This window comes from Prionailurus viverrinus, chromosome B3 (genome assembly GCF_022837055.1).
Source record: "Prionailurus viverrinus isolate Anna chromosome B3, UM_Priviv_1.0, whole genome shotgun sequence".
Lineage (NCBI taxonomy): Eukaryota > Metazoa > Chordata > Mammalia > Carnivora > Felidae > Prionailurus > Prionailurus viverrinus.
In genome coordinates, this window is record NC_062566.1 from 129,054,606 (window position 1) to 129,077,691 (window position 23,086).

Sequence of the window (23,086 nt, forward strand, 5' to 3'; positions counted from 1 at the left end):
ATTTGTTCTTCCTATCCAGGAGCATGGAATATTTTTCCTTTTGTGTGTGTGTGTTCTTCAATTTCTTCCATAAGCTTTCTATCGTTTTCAGTGTATAGATTTTTAACCTCTTTGGTTAGATTTATTCCTAGGTGTTTTACGGTTTTTGGTGCTATTGTAAATGGAATCAATTCCTTAATTTCTCTTTCTGTTGCTTCACTGTTGGTGTATAGGAATGCAATCAATCTCTGTGTATTGATTTTATATCCTGCATCTTTGCTGAATTCATGGATCAGTTCTAGCAGTTTTTTGGTGGAATCTTTTGGGTTTTCCATATCAAGTATGTCATCTGTGAAGAGTGAAAGTTTGACCTCCTCTTGGCCAATCTGGATGCCTTTTATTTATTTGTGTTGTCTGATTGCTGAGGCTAAGACTTCCAATACTATGTTGAATAACAGTGGTGAGAGTGGACATCCCTGCTATGTTCCTGACCTTAGGGGGGAAGCTCTCAGTTTTTCCCCATTGGGGATAATATTAGCGGTGGATCTTTCATATATGGCTTTTATGATCTTGAGGTATGATCCTTCTATTCCTACTTTCCTGAAGGTTTTTGTCAAGAAAGGATGCTATATTTGGTCAAATGCTTTCTCTGCGCCTATTGAAAGGATTATGTGGTTTTTGTCCCTTCCTTTCTTGATGTGATGAATCACATTGATTGTTTTGTGGATATTGAACCAGCCCTGCACCCCAGGTATAAATCCCACTTGGTCGTGATGAATAATTTTTTTAATGTATTGTTGGATCTGGTTGGCTAATATCTTGTTGAGGATTTTTGCATCCATGTTCATCAAGGAAGTTGGTATATAGTTCTCCTTTTTAGTGGGATCTTTGGTTTTGGAATCAAGGTAATTCTGGCTTCACAGAAAGAGTTTGGAAGTTTTCCTTCCATTTCTATTTTTTTTGGAACAGTTTCAAGAGAATAGGTGTTAACTCTTCCTTAAATGTTTGGTAGAATTTCCCTGTAAAGCCATCTGGCCCTGGACTCTTGTTTTTTTGGAGATTTTTGACTACTAATTCAATTTCTTTACTGGTTATGGGTACATAACTTATTTTTCTGTGGTTTTTAACAAATTCACTGATTCACTCAACAAGAACTAAGCCACCATGTGCTTTGTGCTAACTTGAACCTCCAGAGATAATCAAAATAGAATAGATGACATCATTTTATATTCAACTGTGAGAAACAAACAATGAGAAGAGATAGTGTCAGAGATTGGTAAGTGCTGTGAATGCTATAACACCAGTAGTAGAGATTTAGTAGAGTGGTGAGGAGGTGAGGCAGGGCAAAGTCACTTTGGACAGGGAAGGCCTTTACTGTTGATGCAATGTTTAAATTTTTTTAATGTCTATTTTATTTTTGAGAGAGACGGAGACAGAGCGTGAGCAGGGGAGGGGCAGAGAGAGAGAGGAAGACACAGAATCTGAAGCAGGTTCCAGGCTCTGAGCTGTCAGCACAGAGCCCGATGCGGGGCTCGAGCTCACTCACAAACTGCGAGATCATGACCTGAGCCGAAGTTGGATGCTTAACTGACTGAGCCACCCAAGTGCTCCTGCTAATGCAATGTTTAAACAGGGAACCACAACTGCAAAGACCCGAATAGAAGGTAGCAAAGGTGTCTAGATGTCTGAGACCACATTAGCATTAACAAAATAGACATAAGCCTTCTAAGCCTATAGAAATACAAGGACATTTATTATCATGCAGTAGTTTGCAAGTTTTACGATTCTTTTAAAAAAGTTAAAACTAGAAATAATTTGTTTCCTATCCATGAATATTTAAATAAGTTTCACAGCCCAGTCATATATCAACACTTCTGATATGGTATTTAAGTAAAAACAATTATTACAGCATGATACTGAAATAGAATCACTGAAAATAAATAATAAGGAATCCTTAAGGTATTTACTGAATGACACTGGTAAAACTCAACCTTTTCCTAACATATGTACCAACCATTGAGAAAAGACAACAGGCTGTAAATATATTCTTGGGAACAGGTGTTATGGAATAAAGCAAGCAGGCTTAGGCAGGGATCAAAAAAGCAGGTGATTCTGAACAGTGAAATAATATTACGGTAGGACATCAAACATCTGTATCATATTTCAGCACATGTGTTAACACTCCAACTTTTCTTGAAGCTATAATGTATTTTCTTGGGAACGGATATAAATAGTGGATCTCTTCATTTCAGTCAGAAAAGAAATAATCTAAAGTACACTTACAGAGAGGCAAGCTCCATCAGTCATGCCAGTTATCAGCTATATCCCAGATGGTCATCTAGGGGCATTTAAAGACCATTCTCTACGTCATTGTCCAATCTCCTGAGTAGACAATATGGCTAGCACAATGATGAGAATTACAAGGAGGGAAATAAAATGCTGAAAATACTGCCCTGCCTTTGTTCATAAACCATGGTGCAGTGGTACCTCCTTTGTTGGCAGTCCTAATTGCTACAGCCCAGAAGATACCAAAAGGAGGTATAGAAAGAATAGTGGAACTAAATTAGTGGTCAAGGACCAAACAGGCAGTCTGTAGGGATATGGAAAAAAAACTGATTCAGATCCTCTAATCCAGAAACACAAAGGTTGAGAAAAGCTTAGGAGATAAAGAAAGGTTTGTGTATGATAATGAGAATGATTTTTCAAACCTAAAAATTAAGAGCCATGAAGCAACACTGAAGAATAAAAGAAGTTATATGAAGACAATTTTCTTTTATTTTTTATTTTTTTATTTTTTTAACATTTTATTTATTTTTGAGACAGTGAGAGACAGAGCATGAACAGGGGAGGGGCAGAGAGAGGGAGACACAGAATCCGAAACAGGCTCCAGGCTCTGAGCCGTCAGCACAGAGCCCGACGCGGGCTCGAACTCACGGACCGAGAGATCATGACGTGAGCCGAAGTCGGCCGCCTAACCGACTGAGCCACCCAGGCACCCCGAAGACAATTTCTTTTAATGACAGTTTTATGGAAATGTGTGAAACATGTTATCCATGAGGTGGGACAAAATGAAAACGAGAAAACACACACCATAAAACATTTGATAATTCACAGAACCTAAAACCCAAGTTTGAATCCTGATTTACTACGTATTAGCTGTGCAACCGTGGACAAGTTTCTTAACCTCTCTGTGTCTCAGTTCCTCACCCAGGAAACGGTTGTTGTGAGGATGAAATGAATAAAGAACAGTGCTTGCCACATAGTAAGTGCTTTAAAAACTTTAGCCGTAGGTCTGTGTGCAAAAAAAGAGTTGATTACTCTCCTGCTTATAAGGATAGCCCTTGGCTGGCATCTGGGAACTTGGATTTCCAGAAGTTTCTCACCAACATCAACTCCTAAGAGTGGATCGCTGTGCTTAAAACAACGTGTGCAACAATATGGTTTAGGTTGAACACATGCTTTCCTTCTGGGATTCTGGAATTTTGGTACACGCCAGGTAGAGACTGTTTGCATAATCATCCCAATAAAACTCCCAGATGCTGAGTCTTGAATGAGCCTCCCAGGTTGGCAACACCTGACGCATGTGGTCACAACTTGCCCTCGGGAGAATTAAGCATGTCTGGTGTGACTTCACTGAGAGAGGACCCTTGAAAGCTTGCACCTGGGCTCCCCTGGACTACACCCCACGTGCCTCTCCCTTTGCTAATTTTGCTTTGTATCCTTTTCCTGTTACAAATTGTAGCCGTAAATAAATTATATGCTGAGCTCTTCCAGTGAATCATCAAACCTGGTGGTGGCGGCCTTGGAGACCCATCAGCAGTCAAACATAATTATTTTATACTTGATGTAAGTATAGTAAAAATGCATGTTAATAAATCTTGAAGACAAGTTCAAGAAAAGTGGTTTTTAGATATAATACCTTGATGAAAACAGAAAACGTTGTACTGTTTCTCTCATAAATAATAGATGAAATTAAAAAGTTGAAAGTCAGTGGCATGTTCATTAAATTATATCACTATTTCCTGACAATATGCTTTTACATCACATGAAAGTAAGTAATTAGCTTACACCTTCTTTTTTTTTTAAGTTTTTTAAAATTTTGTTTATTGGGGAGGGGCATAAAAAGAGGGAGAAAGAGAATCTGAAGCAGGCTCCATACTCAGGGTGGAGCCTGACGTGAGGCTCGATCTCATGAACCATGAAATCATGACCTGAGACAAAATCAAGAGTTGGACACTTAACTGACTGAGCCACCCAGGTGGCCCTAGCTTACACCTTCTAAGTGATATTCAAAAGAGGAACCATAGTGGTGAGAAATACTTAGGCATATCCTTTAGGTAGCGACAGAACATAGAACACAACTAAAATGCCAGAACCACCGAACTAGAAATGCATTACTAATTTTATATATTTTCTACATCTCTTACAAATAAGCTGTTAGTCTTTTCCAACACTTAGTAAACCCAATGCTCTGCCCAATAAATCAATATCTGGAAAAGAGAATTTACAAAAAAAAAGTTTGAGAGAAAATGTATTTAATAATGTATGTGAGTTTCTGTTTCAGGATAGTCCGATCAATTCCCCCACTTAAAAAAAAAATGCTGCATAAGAACTAAAACAAAACTCCCTTAAAGGCATTGAGTTTAAAAGATGGTGGGGCCAGGCCATATGCTTAGGGTAGCTCAAACCCAAAGTGGTTGGTGGAAATTCCCCCAACCACTTTTGCCCTGAGGGTGAGGGTCCACATCTGCACTTGGGCTTTGGTTTGGTGGCTTCAGAGGAGAAGAGACCAGGAGTAAAGACCCAGGGCTTGCCCACCATGGATTATCTCACAGGGTAACTTCCCCACATTAGCTGATACCCATAGGGCTACATGGAAGTTGCCCTGAATAAAGTAGCAAGAAAAAAATGAAAGGAAAAATGATAACCCGTATCCGAGAGGTCTTATGGATGTTGACTGACCCTCATGCAGACGGGCACTTTGGATCTGAGCATACCTTGAGTGGTACAGAAATTTCAGTCTGAAAACTTGTTTTAACGTGGTCCTGTACTAATAGTGTGTACACACACACACACACACACACACACACACACACCTTAAGTAAAATATTAACAAACTGAATCTAACTACGTAGAAAGAAAGATAATAGCATGACCGAACAGGGTTTAAACTAAAATACAGGTATGTCATTCACCACATTAACACATTAAAGTAAAAACCAATTATCATCATCTCAATAGATACAGAAAAGGCATGTAATAAAACTTAATGCCCATTCTTGCTAAAAACTCTATGTACTAGACTAGGTGGAAACTTCCTTAATCTGACACAGGATCTAATTAAAAACTCTACAGCTATGATCAAATTAAGTGATAAGATGTTGAAGTCTTTCCCTCTGAGTTTGGGAACAAGACCTCTGAGTTTGGGAACAGTTTGGAAGTATTCATCTTAGTGCGTAAGTCAAGAAAAAGAAATTAAAGACATAAGAATTGGAGAGAAAGAAAATGGTTACTATCTTCCACTGATAGTATTATTTTCATAAAAATACCCATAAAAATCTACAAATTTAACAAGCCTGCTAGATATTATATCAATATACAAAAATCAAGTATGTTTCTATTTGTTTTTACAAGTAATTTTAAAACGATTTTCAAAAGCTACCATTTGCATAGTAACAAAAACTATAAAATACTGTATGATGAACTTCAAAACTGATAAGGAACTAGACTTTGTTCTCACCACAAAATGGAAATGGTCATCGTGTGACATGATATAAATGTAAGCTAATGCTACTGTGGTAATCATATTGCAAGACATAAATGTATCAAATCAGCACACTGTATGACTTAAATTTACACAATGTTGTATGTCAATTATATCTCAATAAAGTATGTAGGACTCAATCCAACACAATAAAAAATCTATTTGTAATACAGATTAGTGATGAAAAACACAAATTCTGTACTAAGCACCTTGGCTCAGATCCTGCCTCTGCCATTTACTAGCTGTTTGATCATAGGTGAGTCAATTGACCACTACGTGCCTCAGTTTCCTGTGTAAAATATCTCCTGTTACTAGGACCTACCTCATAAGGTTGTTGTGAATACTGAATACAAAATAATAGAATAAGGCCTGGAAATTAGAAAACCTTATAAAACTGAAAAATATAATGATTATGACGGTGATAGTGGTGGTATGATGGTATAGACAATTAGAAAACTTTTTGGAAAGGTTTTAAAAAATAATTAAATGGAAAATACACCATATTCATGGATAGGAAGATGATGTTAGTAAGATATTAATTCTCTAGAAGTTGAAAAATTGATTTGTAGACTCAATGAAATGCTAATTAAAATATGAACAGGGTCTTTTTTTTTTTTTTTTTTTTTTTTTTTTTTGGCTCTTCACAAGCCAGCTCTAGAATTTATATGGAAAAGCAGAGAACGGGATATAATCAACACACTGCTGAAGAAGAAAAGTAAAGAGGGACACTTGCCCTACTGATATTAAGATTTTATGAAGACATCGCAGAATTGGTGTTTGGTGACCAATCGAACAGAACAGAAAACACAGGAACAGAGGCAGTGTGGCAGAGATATACAGAAAAAAGGGCACGGTCAAAAAAAAAAAAGCTGAAAATAATGGTCAACCATATGTAAAAAGCTCCAACACACCACGCAATACTCAAAAATCTACTCTAAAGTATGAAGGACTTAATTTTCAAGAGCAAAACTTTAGCTTTTATGAAGAAAATATGGGTGCCCCTCTGACCTTGAAATAAGAGTTTCTTAAAAAAGACACAATCACCCTACTACAAAAAAGATTCATAAATTCAACCAAATTAATTCATGTTTCAAAAGATATCTGAAGATAGTGAAAAGATAAGCCACAAAATGGGAGAGTGTATCTGTTAAAATGACAAAATATTTGTACTGAGAACATCTATAAAGAGCATGGCCAAATCAATAAAAAATACAGCTGAAAAAGAGGTACAAACCATGGACAGATATGTCACAGAAGAGACCAATAAACATGAAGACATATGTTAGATGATCCACTATTAATATAATTATAAAATCAAGCCCACAGCAAGATACTATACCCACTCCATTGGAGAAGATTAAAAAGTCTAATAATACCAAGTGTTGGAGAGGGTGCAGGTCAACAGATTCTCTCATACATTGATGAGACTGCAAATTAATGGGATGATTTGGAAATATCATTTGGCATTATAAAACGCTGGCACTATCTAAGTAAACATTTGCATACCTCATAACCCAGGGATTCTACTCCTAAGAGAATCACTTTTACATGGGCATGAGGAATTATGGTACAAGATTGTCCATAAAGGGAGCACCAGGGTGGCTCAGTCAGTTGAGTGTCCATCTCTTGATTTTGGCTCAGGTCATGATCCCAGGGTCATGGGATTAAGCCCTACATTAGGCTTTGTGCTGAGCGTCTCTCTCTCCCTGTGCCCCTCCTCCCTACTCACGCTCTTTCTCTAAAATCAAATTAAAAATAAAAAAGACTCTCCATACAGTGTTACTAGTAATAGCAAAAACAGGCAAATCTAGGGGGAAAAACAAAATGCCCATCAATAGAAGAATAGATAAATTACGGTAAATTCATACAATGGACCGGTACACACATTTAAAATGAGTGAATTCTAATTCCACACAAAACAGGGATAAATATTAGAAACATATCACTGAGTGAAAAAAGCATGTCACTAAAGACTACATACATTTGACACCTTTTTTATATAGTTTTAAAATGAGAAAGTTTAAACGTTAGGGAAATACATATGGGTGTGTATGTGTATATACATATATGTATTTGTGTGTGTGTGTGTGTGTGTTTAAACCAAAGGAATAATAAACACTCAATTTTGGGTAGTGGGTCCTATGGGAGGAAAGCAGGGAAACAGAATGGAGGGGAACCTAGGTAAATGGGAGTTAACGGTAGTATTTTAGTTCTTGGATTGAATGCGCTCATTGTATTATTAAACACACTAACTTAAATAAAAGATAACTATGCATGGAAAAAGTATGTTAAAAAAATAAGTATGTACATTTACAAATTTACATCTTATGACATCAGGTTCAAACTATTACATCATAGTTTTAATGTACGCAAACTGTTGATACGCCATTTTGGAATAATTTATCTTCACACTTCACTTATTTACACAACCTGTTGGAAAGACTAGCAAGTAAACACCAGTAGAAAATAAGGAAGGAAAAGAGTACACATTACTTCCATAAGGCTAATTTAATGAAGTATGATAAACAGTTCCTTCAGTGTCGAGAAACAAAAAAGATGCCAGCAATGAAAAGCAAAATGCACCGAAACCTATCAGTCAAGGAAATCTAGCTGTAAAAATACACATCAACATGATAAAAATAGAGAATAAAGCTATAATTTTATAATCCATTTGCATAGACAGAATGTTTTATGTCTTCTCAAAATTCATATATTGAAACCTAATCCCCAGTGTGACGGTATTGGGGGGGGGTGCTTCTCGGGATGCTTAGGTTATGAGGGTGGAGCCTTCATTCTGGGATTAGTGCCCTTATATAAGGGACCCCAGAGAACTCCTTTGCCTCTTCTACTATGTGAGGATACAGCAAGAAGGCAGCTGCCTATGAACCAGGAAGCAAGTTCTCACCAGACCCCAGAACTGTCAGCCCCTAGATCTTAGACTTTCCGGCCTCTGGAACTGTAAGAAATAAATATCCGTTGCTTAAGCCTTCCCCCATCCGACCCCCCACCCCGTCCGTAGTCTTCTGTTAGAGCAGCCTGAATGGACTAAGACACCATTGCAATGGGGAGCCCGCTGCACCAGGGCTGACAGACCTGAGTCCCAACCTTGACCTATGTCTGCTTAGATGTGTGACCTTGGATGGGTCATTTAACCTCACATGTGTAAAATAAGAGACTGTACCAAGTTTTAGGGATCTTTCCATTGGTGAAAGTCTGTGACCCTTTAAGAAACCACTCTTACAAAGAATTAAGAAAATCATGATGCAATTTCCTTATCTAAGTAGCATGATATGTAACTTAGTACTTGAGTGCCTTTGGATGACAACAATGTCTACAGGCTCTGAGGAGAGAATAAAAGCATTAGTACAGCATTAGTACAGCATTACCATCGGATTAGTTAAAATGGAAAAGGTTTGTTACACATAGACAGTTTCCAAGTGGTCGATGAATTTGCTTTTTGATAGATCAGAGGTGTTTTGTGGCATACAGCCTTTCATGTAATTACACTAGTGGAGGCAAAAAATGAGAATTTAGGCATTATGATTTAAACTTTAAGCCTTAAATTCTATAATGTAAAGGAATTTGATAAGTAAGGTCAATCTTGCAGAGATTCTCCATCTTTATATTTCCATGCAGAGGAACCTCTTCTGGAGTAATATTCCCAGCCTCTCCCCTTGTCCTCACCCATTCCTCCTAGAGAAGCGACTTACCTAATTGGCGTACCTCCTCCTTTTCTCTGGAAGAGCCACCTGACTGTGGGGGCATGCGCAGTGCTCTGCTCCCCAGTGCCAGAGCGGCAGGCTTTCATGTGGGGTGCCTGTGTCTGAGGGGAAACCTATTTAATTCTGGCTGCAATCCAGCACATCCACCCCTTCAACAGAGCCATCCCACAGATAGGGCTGACATTTTTAGCTACTACTCGTAACACTTGCATTTATGTCCCGATTTACTCTGGATGGCAAAAGAGGGTGCTAGGCTACTGTGCCCCTCCAGCCCCAACAGAATACTTTGCAGCAGAAAAAGAAAATGAACGATACGTGTATATTAACGTAAGTCAGTCTCAAAAATATAACGATTAGAGAAAAAGCAATCTGAGTTTATGTAAGGCTTAAAAGTAAATAAAACAATACCATATATTACCTAAAACACATAAATCTGTGTCATAAAATATAAAGGCACACGTGAGTGAGCTTAAAAATTCAGGATAGTGATTATCTCTGGGGCAGAGGAAGGGAAAGGCCAGCAGGCAGGGCTCCCCAGGGTGGTTTCAACCACATTTGAAATGGAATGTTTTGTTTCTTACATGCACTTTTTTTTCTGCCTCGATGATTTTACATATATGTGACACATACTGACATACCACACGTACATCTACAAGAGAATGAGGGGTGGAGCTGAAAAAACTATGCCCTGTCACAGTGAGGCCTGGTCAGCTCCTTTCCAGAACCCCTGGAACAAAGTCAGTGAAAAGAGACATTGCCCATGCCTGGACATAAGACAATAAATGTAGCACTGGCTTCTACAGTTTTATTTTAAACGGGGAAAATCCATTAAACCACAGAATGAGAGTCAGAAAGAATAAAGCCAAGCAATCATCCAAGGAATGGAGTTACTAGCAGCAAACCATGGAAACTTCTAGAACTTACCTTTGCCAGAAGGAACCCTAAATTGTTGCCTTTGATAACAAAATCTTTTTATTAATTATCTCTGAAGGAAGACTCAGTAAGTGTTCTTAGTAATGCATTTCAATGTCTTATAAATCACTAGAAAGTTTAATTCAGTGGAAATTGTAAGTCAGTATATCGTGACTAAGATGGTCTGAAGACACACAGAAAGGAGATGGGCTGTATTGTTTCCTGATCCCCTAGTCTAACTCAGACACCCTGAATCATAAGCATAATAGAACAGAGTCTACAAAGCTGTGTTGCTTCATTTAAAAGTGCACATATTTTGGGGCGCCTGGGTGGCGCAGTCGGTTAAGCGACCGACTTCAGCCAGGTCACGATCTCGCGGTCCGTGAGTTCGAGCCCTGCGTCAGGCTCTGGGCTGATGGCTCAGAGCCTGGAGCCTGTTTCCGATTCTGTGCCTCCCTCTCTCTCTGCCCCTCCCACGTTCATGCTCTGTCTCTCTCTGTCCCAAAAATAAATAAACGTTGAAAAAAAAATTTAAAAAAATTAAATTGCACATATTTTTTAAGCTTTCATGTATTGTATTTATTTGTTAATTTTTTTTAAATGTTTATTTATTTTTGAGAGACAGAGATACAGAGCACAAGTCCGGGAGGGGCAGAGTGAGAGGAAGACACAGAATCCGAAGCAGGCTCCAGGCTCTGAGCTGTCGGCACAGAACCCAATGTGGGGCTCGAACCCACAAACCATGAGATCATGACCTGAGCCAAAGTTGGACGCTTAACCAACTGAGCCACCCAGGTGCCCCTAAATTGTTAATCTTTTAAATAAAGTTTATTTATTTTGAAAGAGAGTGTGCCCTCACACGAATGGGTGAGAGCCAGACAGAGAGGGAGAGAGAAGGGGAGAAAGATACCCAAGCAGGCGCCATGCTGTCAGTGCAGAGCCTGATGCAAAGCTCGATCTCATGAACCATGAGGTCATGACCTGAGCCGAAATCAAGAGTCGACGTTTAACTGACTGAGCCACCCAATGCCCCTAAATTGCTAATTTTTAACAAGTTCCTTCCTCAAGGAGGAAAATAATTCAAGTGATAAACCCTTTGGGGACTGATGCCCATGCAGGTCTCAAAATCATTTTTTCAAGTCTTGTGTCTCCAATGAAGAGGAACAAATGAAGACTACATTAACATTACAAATCACTGACATTTAGATTAGGCGTCTGGTCCTTCAAATCATTTTACAATTTGTAACCTAAGGATAAAAAAGACGTTATAAAAGGTAGCTGACCACGGACTGAAATGATCGATACAATCCAGGAAAGTTGCCTTCCAGGGAGGGTCTATCACATTTTCTGCCACGTTCATCCGTAACAGCCCAGGAGATTTAGTCCCTTGTGCCCAGCATGGACTCTGGACATCCACTGAACTGAACTTCACTGACAACTAGAAACTAATGTGGGGAGATGGTGGGGATACAAAAAAGGATACTACGGCCCACTTCTGTGACTTTGTCTACCGGAAATGCTCAGAAAACCTACACTTCCTGAGGACCCTTAATGTCCTTCTTTAACCTTTCATCTCTCTCTTTACAAGGTTTATAACCTTAGAGAAGGTTACAAAAATAAGTAATAGTAATACCATATACACAATACAATAGGATATATAATAACATACAGAACGTGATATGATATAGTAAAATATAGTAATTGCATGATATAACATCCTGTGGAGGGGCATCCATGTGTCATTGTGTGTCATTGTGCCCCCATCTACTTTTCGAGTCTCACCCCCAATCCTGCTCTTACTCACTGCAATCCAGCCACTCTGGTTGTCTTTTACTTTCCCTATCCTGCCAAGTTTACACCCGCTTCAGAGCCTTTTCAATTTTTTTTAACTTTTATTTTTGAGAGACAGAGACCGACAGAGAGTGAGCGGGGTGGGGCAGAGAGAGAGGGAGACAGAATCCGAAGCAGGCTCCAGGCTCTGAGCCGTCAGCGCAGAGCCCGACATGGAGCTCGAACCCACGAACTACGAGATCATGACCCTAGCAGAAGTCATACGCTTAACTGACTGAGCCCCCCAGGTGTCCCTAGAGCCTTTTCAAATGTTCTTCCGGTTTCTGGGTAGCTCTCCTCCCAGTCAGCTTTTCATCACTTCCGTCTCATTCAAAGGTTACCCTTCAAAAAGGCCTTCCCTAGCCTCCCCGTCTAAAACTACCCACCTCCCCCTCAGTCATTCTCTCAAGTATTATTTTACCTTCCTCATAGCATGTTATCCGTATCTGAGGCTAACTCGTTTACTCAGTTACTGCGGGTCGTCTTACAACTAAACTCAATTCCTTGAGAGCAGGGACCTTGTTTGCTTTGCTCACAGCTCTCCCCGCAAGCACCCTGAAAGGGACTAGGTGCACAGTAGGTACTAAAAAACTGTTTCCTAAATGGATGAATGAATCCCTCCATTTTAAGGCTTTGAAGCATGTAACAAATGCATTCCCTATTTTATCAAATTCACGGTCTTGAATACTGGGTTTACGGGAAAATGGGGGAGGGGAGAAGAAAATGGACTCCTTACGATACAGACTAGTGAGAGCCGATGCCACAGAGAACAGCACGGAAATGAATGCTGTTATTTAATTTACATATTTTAATCACATTCATCTGATCCATTAAAAACTAAAAATAAATCCTTTCACTATTTTTACACTAGGCACTAATTTAATTATATTCTGTGACTACAGCTATTACATTACGTATTTTCTATCCAAATTACCTTGTACTTTGCTAACGATGATAGGAGCTATCTCCGTATGTCGCAGGTATTCTTGTAGTCTGAGAAATCGCATGCGGCAAAACGCAATATGAACATATTACTGAATAAAATGCTTATAAATGAGATCCCTTCTCTCGGCCAGAAAAAGGAGACACAACACATTAGGTCAGTCATTAGGAGTCAAAGCCCCGCAAACAGTGCTGTCTGCGTTATGCATGAATCTGGAAGTCCTCCACATCTACCAGAATTTGAATTACTGTGCTTGACCAAATACACATTTAAAGGAGAAAACTATCCCTTAAGAAACAAATTCAAGAATCATTGAAACACAGTTTTACTGGCGCAGTTTCAGAATCTATCGTGAGGTATTTTGTCTAAGTTAAATTGAAAACTCCTCATTTTTCAAGCTGACCTGTTACAACTAATAGGTTTTAAAATGATGAACAGCCACAGAACCGTAAAAAATATTCCACTTTCATAAAACCAAAGATCATTCTGTCTGAAATGAAGTTTCATTTTTAAAACTTCATGCATTTGAAAAAAAAATCACATACTCTTGGAAGAAATGGTCATTTTCCGTGAAAGAAAATGTTAGTGGGATTCAACGGCGGCACAAAAGTAAAATGTACATTGTCAAATAAAGGCTGTTTTGCTATTTGGCAAATACAGGCCTTGTTTCCACAGAATGGGCAGGAGAGAAGGGAGGGGAAGTTCCAGGTGTTTGCAAACCAAGAACACAAGCGCTTTTTTTTTTAACTGAGCCTTGTGAAAATATTAGCATTTTTAAAATCAATGTTAGCTTTGGATTACATTTAGGAAATTATAGAGACAACACAGAATTGTAGTATTAGAGTGTGTAAACAATCATAATTTATTACCTACTTTTAAGACCCTTTCTATAGAGATGCAGAACTTTATTTTTTTTTTAATTTTTTTTAACGTGTATTTATTTTTGAGACAGAGAGAGACAGAGCATGAACGGGGGAGGGGCAGAGAGAGAGGGAGACACAGAATCGGAAGCTGGCTCCAGGCTCTGAGCCATCAGCCCAGAGCCCGACGCGGGGCTCGAACTCACGGACCGCGAGATCGTGACCTGAGCTGAAGTCGGACGCTTAACCGACTAAGCCACCCAGGCGCCCCGAGGTGCTGAACTTTAAAACGCACTGTCATTAAAGAAGCTTCTCAAACCACCTCTGTGTGCACACAGTGGGACGAAACCTCAGTGGCTGATGGAGCTAAAGGCATGGCTTCCGAAGGGATCCTTGGAGAGGGGGATTCCCAATGTGACCCTCAGGTTTTGGTGGTTTGCTACTTTTTGCCACAACCTTTGGTCAAATTAAGTCACAAAGTCAACTCAGACTCAGACAGTGGAGGAAAACTCCACCTCTTGATGGGAGGAGCCATGGTACTCTGCAAAGGAGGGTACCCACAGGGAAGGGGTGGAGGGAGTTGTTACCACCATCTTTGCAAACAACCGAACGCCTCATGAATGCTTGTGCTCCTTTTCCAGTGAACTGGGTTTGTGAATAATAAGGTTTGGGGCATTAATGGGAGAGTTCGTGACTCAATGAATTACCATACAGTTACCATAAAAGCTGCTGTCCTCATACATGCACGTGGGGCCTGGAAACGTGCACTTCCGGGCACACAGCAATGTTCCAGATGTTCATGAGGGGTCCTAAGCACCACTGGGAGAGAGAGGCAGATCACAGGCAGGAGGAGCCGTATGGCATGCAAGGCAGGTGGCACGTGCTCAGTGCACAATGAGATAAAGAAGTACCATCATGAACACTGAGAAGAGGGGACAGTCACTGAGGAACGGACGCATCGGGTCACGCAACAGAGGAGGGAACCCAACCTCGCCGGAAGGGCTCACAGAGAAGGATGCAGGGGAAGGGACATCCCAGAAAGAAGTCATGCGCATGATGAGTGAAGGTCCTAGCTCATCAGGAGAGAAGTTAGAAGAACCTGAGGAGAGGGGGCAGAGGCTGACTTTAGCACGCACCCTTATAAGTGGGGCCCAGACACTTATTACACCAACGTCATGGTAAGAGGGGTTGACAGCAGAAAGACACTGCACGAGCAAAGGGACCAGTGGCTGAACAAATGAAGAGCCAGGACAGAAAAGGAAAGATCAATGCTGACTGCACAAGTGAAGCTGGGAAAATCATGGTATCACTGACAGAAATAGAAAGAAAGAGCTGACTTGAGGATAAGGATAATGGCTCTCACTTTAAATATGATGAACAGAGGGTGACAACAAGCAACTTAGAGCATTGCCAGCTATTCATTAACCGTGTGGCTTTGGGAACATTATTTAACCTCTCTAAGCTCAGTTTTCTCATCTGTGAAATAGGAATCATAACAATGGTGTACAACTCATTAGCTTATTGTGAGGAGTGAATGGAATAGTGGCAATGCCTGGCAATCAAAAGATGACAGGTGCTTTTGCCATCATCATTATCCAGTTTATTATTTGACAAGCAGCCCAGTAGCTGTTTTTTTGCCACGTGAACTTATGGTTATCTGATACACCCCTTACCAGGTGCCCCCCCCCCCGCCGCCCCCGCCAAGTACAACTGAGGTAACTTAAAACATTCTATTCTAACGGCAGTCCCTGTAAATTTTCCATAGCATTTGAGTCTGAGCAATTTACAACCCAGAGAAGGCTCCAATCCGATGACAAATTTATCACTGCAAACCATTAAAACTAGTATGTCAGCTGACCCATCTGGATTAGATGCGAACATCTGACGGCTATGGTTTTTCCGGTAGGTTGAAATGGGGCTGCTTAACACCGAAAAAAATGGAAAGAATACGATTTAATCATAATTTGCAACATGCTAAGGATCCCTTTGAGATTAGAGTTTTCTGTTTGGCTCTGTTTGCTTGGGATATAAGAAAATAAGATTAAATAAAGAGTATAAGATTCTATAGTATATAATGCAGACATGAGAATGGGGAAACAGAGAAGGTAAATTCCAAGAAATCTGAGGATTTAACATTGCCATGACTGGTAATGCTGGGCAGCGAAACACATAATTTATCATGCACATAGTAAGTGCTTAATAAACATTTGTTAAATAATGCTGAAATTGACGATGTTTGATGACACTGCTGAGCAAATTATTTGCATTTTTTTCATTTCTTGCCAAAGACATTAGAATCACTGTTTTCTTTAAAGAGCAAGCCAACAAGGGGGCCTGGGTGGCTCAGTCAGTTAAACGTCCGACTTTGGCTCAGGTCATGATCTCACAGTTTGTGAGTTCGAGCCTCGCATCGGGCTCTGTGCTGATGGCTCAGAGCCTGGAGCCTGCTTCGGATTCTGTGTCTCATTCTCTCCCTGCCTCTCGCCCACTTGTGCTCTGTCTCCCTCTGTCTCCCAAAAATAAATAAATGTAAACAAGAATCTTTTTTAAAGAGTAATCCAACAAAAGGTATGAAAACAGAGAATCAAGGTATTTAAAGCTAGAAGGAGAGGCAACCGAAGTATAGGGAAGTTAACAGACATGCCCGAGTCAGTTCCCCACAATACAGGCTCCAAGCCTGAAGAGCTGAATGACAGCCCAGGGCACATCCCACTCCCCCACCATGGAGAAGGCAGAGGAATGGAGAAACTCAAGCCAGTCACTTTGGTGATTTGTCTGAAGGTCTAACAAAAGGTTGAGAGGAGTAGATGGATTCTGAGAAACGTGGACTTCAATTATTTAAGCCATAAATGTTTCCCATTATGATGTTTAAACAGTTCATGACAGGCTAAAATACAGAATTTTTTTTGGCCCTTAACACAGTCACATTTTACAGTTTTGCAGTATGAGGTTTTTGAGATTTTTATCAAAAGGTTTTATGACCAAATTGTCAGAAATCAGGGAATTTTATAAAAAGGGTGTACAATTCAGCTAAAGTGTTTTCATATATCCACAGCCTTAGGTCTCTGAAAAGGGTTATAGCCATAGATTATACAGCTCTATTTTTTACTGTGAAAATTTATATGCTGTCCAGATCTTTATTCCATTGAAATTGAACTGGAAAGAGCCCTTAAATAAAATGATTCCTTCAAAAATCTGTAAACTGTAGTAGACGTGATTGACAAAGAGATTCAAAAATCCCTTTCAAGGGTGCACATGGGGCGAGATATAAAAGGGAAAGACAAAAAGGTTCTCCCTTGCATGACGGATGTGCTTATTTGCGCTTCCAATCTGGGGTCAGACTGCCTGGGTCAGGGCCAATTTCTGTCCGTTCAGGTGACCTTTGCCAAGTCACCCAGCCGCTCTGCCCCCCTTGGTCTCCTCATCTGCAAAATGGGAGGAATAACAGTCGCCACCTCCCAGGCTGCTGTGAGGATCAAAGGAGTTAACGACAAGCAAAGGGTTGGGGACAGGGCTTGGCACCCGCGTCGTGTTCACTATTTTATCACGTCCTCGCGACCACTGCCTCCCACTCCCCTCCATCCTCTCACCGTCTGTGCTGTTCTCTCTCTCTCTCTGGGTGCCTTTCCTCCCAGGGTTTTTCAAATCCGGACTCCGTTGCTAAAGTCTGCGACTGCCCTGGCTGGAATTAAATCCTCTCAGCTTTCTGTGCTTCTGCAGTAGGTACTGTTTTCTACCTAATCTTACAGTCACTCCCTGAAAGACTGTCCTGTCTGATTTGCTCTTATAGACCTGAAGGGACCCTCTTTAGTGCCTGACACATGGAACTCATTTGTGGAATGAATCAAGAGAGAGAGAGAGTTGTCATCTACTCTCTGATCAACTAGTGGCTGTTATTATCACTATTAAGAAGCAAGAAAGGCTGGTCCTGGGAGGCTCAAACTATAAAGTTGAGACAAATATCGTGACTGTCTTTTGGAAGAAAGCACAATTGATGAAATGCACAGGGGATTTCATTTCACGAAAATGCAGCCGATCTCTGGAACAAAATCAACAGAATAAAATCTCAGATCTGAAATGAAGCCAACTTGGTCAGGACCCCTGACTGGGCGGGGGGGGGGGGGGGGGGGGGTAGTATTACGTCATCTCTCCATTATCCGCAGTGGAGAGGCGGAGAAGACCTTTCGAGATGAATATCCATTCGGTGGTGGCAAATTATTCCTGAACTCAAAAGCCTTTTATGTTCTCCTGTTTCTTGCTCTATGATGGGCCGGACACCTTCACTAAAACATTAATGAACGGTGGGTGCCTATTAGGGGCCGCGCGCAGTGTCCTCCCATGTGGTCCCTCGTACGACCCCCAAACAGCTCCGTGACGTACGTTCTCTCATAACTGCATTTTACACATGAGGTGACCGACACACACAGAGGTCAAGTAACTTCCCCAAAGTCTGTTGGCTAGTTCAATTCATCTCACTTCAATCCCTCTTCTCATTTTTATTGTCCTACATGGGAGTGTAATGGAAACCAGCGTGGAATAGCTAGTGAAATAAGAGGCTACAGGAATTCTCCCAGGTCAAGTCTGACCTGGTCTGGTTGGGCAGGAAAGGCCAAGTGTGTGAACTGCAATGAATTTCAGGAGTCAAAGCTCAGGTTACATCCAAGTTGGCCTCCACGTCCCCGGGGACCCAAGCTAGTCAGCAAAGTAATGGACTCTCCGGGCCACACGATGATAATCTAGTGGATGTCCCAGATGACTCATTTATTTTAGCACAAGTGCAGCTAGAAGCTTAGGAGAAGGCAGAGTTCTGGGTTTCAGGACAGGAAGCTAGAAAGAGGTTAGAGTTTAGGGCAAGTCTTTGTGCTAATCAGGAAACTGCAAGAAGCCGGACTGCTGATCAGGACACGCAGTGGGGTTAAGGAGAAGAGGAGTATGGGAAGGTGGTCCCTGGGATCAACCCTGATAGAAGGAAGCTATGTCTGCCACATCTGAATCCACTCTCCACACTGCAAACCACAAATCTGATCACGTCACTTCCCTACTTTGTCAATGATTTTCCATTGTCCTCAGGACAAAGTTCAAACTTCCTGAAATGTACAAACCCTCCATGATTTGTCCTGTGGCTACCTTTCCAGCCCCATCACTCTGTGTTTAGCCTTCTGGCCCTAGCCACCCACCCACCCGGACAAACGAGAGCGAGCGGATTCAGTAACAGACCAGCTGTGTGGAGGAACTCTCAGCTGGTAGAATCGCCAGGCTCTGCTGCTGACCTCTGCAGATGCATTCTGCGTAGGACACTCTCTCCCTCCCTGCCTATTTCCATCCTTCACTCTCACACTGGCGATCGCTTTCTCTGAAGTCAGCCCCATGTCCATCCTCAGCCCCCATTAGGCATCCTTTGCGTACATTCCCATAATGCTTTGCAGTCACCTTTCAGGATTAACCATCTTGGATACTAACTACCTATTTCGCCAACTGGACTATAAGCTCCTCGAGGGCAGGGCAGTGCTTGTCTTGTTTCCTTTCATATCCTCCCAGTGTCTGCAAAGCAGTAGATGATAACACATATTTATTTCTAAGACAGAAAAAGACATAAGTCTGAGGACAGAAGTGCACAGGGCAGAGACCCCTCCTAACGTGACTGGGGGCAAGAAGACAGGAGTCATGTTGCACGTTAAGTATACGGTGAGGACCACACATACGATCAGGCATCCAGGGAGGATCTGGAAACATTACCAAGTATCCACAGAGGGTCTAAATTTCAGTTGCCGATTTGAAAGCTGTACACGCTGTGTCCAATGCAGTCATCCCAACCAGCAATGTGTAAGTGTTCTGGGATATCGTCAGACTTTTACATTTTTGCTTATGTGGTAGGTGTGAAATTGTATTTCCTTGTGTTTGCGCATCTCTTCTGGTTTCCTCTTCTATGAATTGCCTGTTTGGGGTGGTGGGGTGTGGTGTATAGCTTTCTTTCTTTCTTTTTTTTTTTTTTTAAATTAAATGGTAGTAGTTCTTTACAAAAAATGTATTAGGTGTATTCTGAGTACCCATGTCACTTTGAGTGTTGAGAGCTTCACACGAAAGATATGAGAGTCTGACTTTTAGCGTCTTTCACCTGTGGGAAGAAGCAGGAAGGACACCCGGGAAGGGAGAAAACAGGATTCAGAAGAGTTCAACTACTGTCTCTTTTTCAAAACTGACATGAGCCTACTGGCTAGGGGAGAGGAAACGACAAAGAAAGAGAACTGGGGACACTGTGGTATAGTATTAGGATGTGGCAAAGGGGAAAACACAAAGGCCATTTTGTTCTTATCATTAACAAAAGTGAGCTACTTCCCATGCTATGGATCAGGCTGGCGAGAGAAAAGACCAATGAATCTAAGGCTACTCATTTTGTGATCGCTTAAAGCAAACAACTTTTAGCAATACTACGAAGCCAGCCAGCAAAATAAATAGAAATGAGGTCCAAGGAATCGAAACATGAAAATTTGGAGAGAAAAAGATCTGCACAAAGCAAAACAGACCAAATACAAGGCGAACCAAACAAAAGCTAAATCAAATAAATAGGCATTGCCGTGTGCCCTGGAGGACTGCCAAGGAGAGTGAATTTCAACAAAGAAAGCGTCTGCCACCCGTTCAGAAAACTTCAATTCTAGAAGGGCTGAAGGAGGGCTGCAGCCACTGCAAAGCAACACGGGAGCTTTAGGGTGGAGAGACGGCAGATCAGAGGCTATTTCAGGCTCTGTAGACAAACACTAGAACCTTCCCCTAGCAAGACAGGAGCAGGTAGCCCACTCCCCCCACCTCCATCCCAACACAGCCCTTTGTAAGAAACAGGTCCAGTCACAGAAACTTGCAACATTGACATTGATGGCCAATTTGCAGATAAAAGGCCCACTGTCAATACCCCTGTCAATACCAAAATCCTAGGAGACAAAGTGTTGAGCTAAAAGGAGTCTATACAGCCCAAGTAACAGCACTGGCAATCACCTGTGAACTCGACCCTAAAGACAGAGTCCTGGGCTTTGGGGATGAAATCAAGGGAGTCTCACTCCACATGTTAGCAATCAGCCCTGGCCTGGCATAGTTACAGCAGTGAGAGCAGTAATCTTACCAGTAATAACCATCACCACCACCACCACTATCCCCCACTGGAGCATTCATATTGTGCCAGGCAAGGAGCTAGGTGCTTTGCAAGAATTATTATCAACAACCCATTATTATCCTAATTTATAGCTGCACACTCTACAGTTAAGGGAACCAAGGTAAATTGAGATATTTCTCAAAGGTCTCCCAGCCAACAAGCAAAGGAACACTTACTCCAAACATGCTCTCTTAACCAAGAGACTTGGCCAGAAGCTCCATGAAATAAGGCAGATAATTGGCAAATATTTACTAATTGTTGGCATGGTAGGTACTATGAACTACGTTAAGTTAAACTGGGGCAAAAAAAAAAAAAAAAAAAAAAAAAGGAAGAATAACCAGAATTCCTTTTACTTACTCTGTAAAAAAATCTTGAACTTTATTAACCTTTAAAGAAAAAAGCCTCCCTACTCTTTAAAAAATCTACCATCATCTATCCAGCAAATATTCAGGTTGTTCAAACTCATAAGGAGGCTAACTAAACAAAACAAAAGGAGAGGTGATAATATATAGCTCAAGGGCTGTTTTTGGTTGGCATTACCCAAAATGCAGACTTATTTAGTTCCAAGCACCGGGAGGCCCAAGAGTCTGAAGCTCCTGAAGATTTCCTGAGCGTAGCATTGCTTTTTGCTCAGATTTCTCTATTGCTCTCTTGATTGAAATTTCTGTACATTAATATGTGCTTTTTTTTTTTTCTACATGACCTATTTTCCAATGGGACTGAGGGGGAAAATCACAAATGCATATTTAAAGCCACAAGGGTATTTAAATTCTCCCTATTTTTGTCAGACATTTTTAGTACTTTCTATTTGAGATGAAAGATAAAAACTTGCGTGCATGATTAATTGTAACGATGAAAGAATGCGAGGCTGTTGCTTAAGAAACGAGAACAACAAAGGAATAAACTACTGCGGGCATCACCAGGACTGGAATGACACTGCTCTGTGTACTTGATTTCCATGGCAACTAGCAGTGGGAAGATGAATGTTTCATAGTCACTCTGCTCTGCAGTACACGTCTATAAATCAAACTTGCATAAAGAGCACAAGATTTCTGCTGTGGGCTGTACTCAGAGCTGGTTTATTTTCCTGTTACTGTATAAGTATGGAAAAGAAGCACAAAACAATGAGGTCATTTTTAGTGGGGAACAAACTCAGAAATTACTAATACACCTGCAGCAGGGGATGTCATTCATCTAGCCAGAGATGAGGAGCAGAGCAGGTAAGGCAGACGGGGAATGAAAACCCCGCCTGCTTCTGTAAGGGTAACAGACACAGGCACTTGTTTGCTCTGAGAACTGTGTGTTATGATGTGCCTCCTGGCCCTCCCCTAACTCTACTCCAAAATGTAGGTAGGAGCATCTTAATTAGCTGTCTTGGATACAAAGTTTCCACTGTGATAACCGGGCAGAAACAATGCTCTGTGTTTAGTATGAAAGTTTATGAAGGCTGAACATACACACACTTGCTTTTATTTACACTGAAAATAACTCCTTGTGTAGAAGTTAGGACAGAAAAAGAACACACTGGTTGAATTGGGAGTCAGGAGACCGGAGTTTTGATCCAGGTCTCTGTAACCTTGGGTAAGCCATTAAGTTCGTTGACCTCCATCTTCTTAGCTATGAGAGAGATGGTGTACCTGACGTCTCAAGACTCTGCCACCATTCGATGCCACAATTCTGTGATCTTTAAATCAAAGAAAAGCAAAGACCGAATCAATGAGCTCTAACCAAAGATAGCAGCTGTGCCCTTTCTAAAAACTACGTACCTTACACAGCCATACTATTAGTTAATAGGGTTTAATGATTCTACCATCACAACGAAACCTCTGCCAACTTGTTTCAAACTTCTATACGCAGAATATGCTGCGGAAAATTAAATAAATTTTATTCTCAGAGTTTTTAAAAGTTTTAAAAAATTTGTAATCTTATAAC

General features: G+C 40.9%; 1 protein-coding gene across 5 annotated transcripts in view; it reads right to left on the reverse strand.

Annotated features, from left to right (window-relative positions):
* The window catches only part of EFCAB11 (EF-hand calcium binding domain 11), a 165,993-nt gene that overhangs the window by 98,869 nt on the left and 44,038 nt on the right, over window positions 1-23,086 (reverse strand). Inside the window, exon 6 of one of the 5 annotated variants that reach the window (XM_047863088.1) lies at window positions 22,663-22,838. The exons of the other annotated variants lie outside the window; for them this stretch is intronic. Coding sequence (XP_047719044.1) covers window positions 22,772-22,838 — 67 coding nt within the window. The 3' untranslated portion in view covers window positions 22,663-22,771. Of the gene's footprint in view, window positions 1-22,662; window positions 22,839-23,086 lie in introns of those variants that run through there. 5 annotated transcript variants of the gene reach the window in all.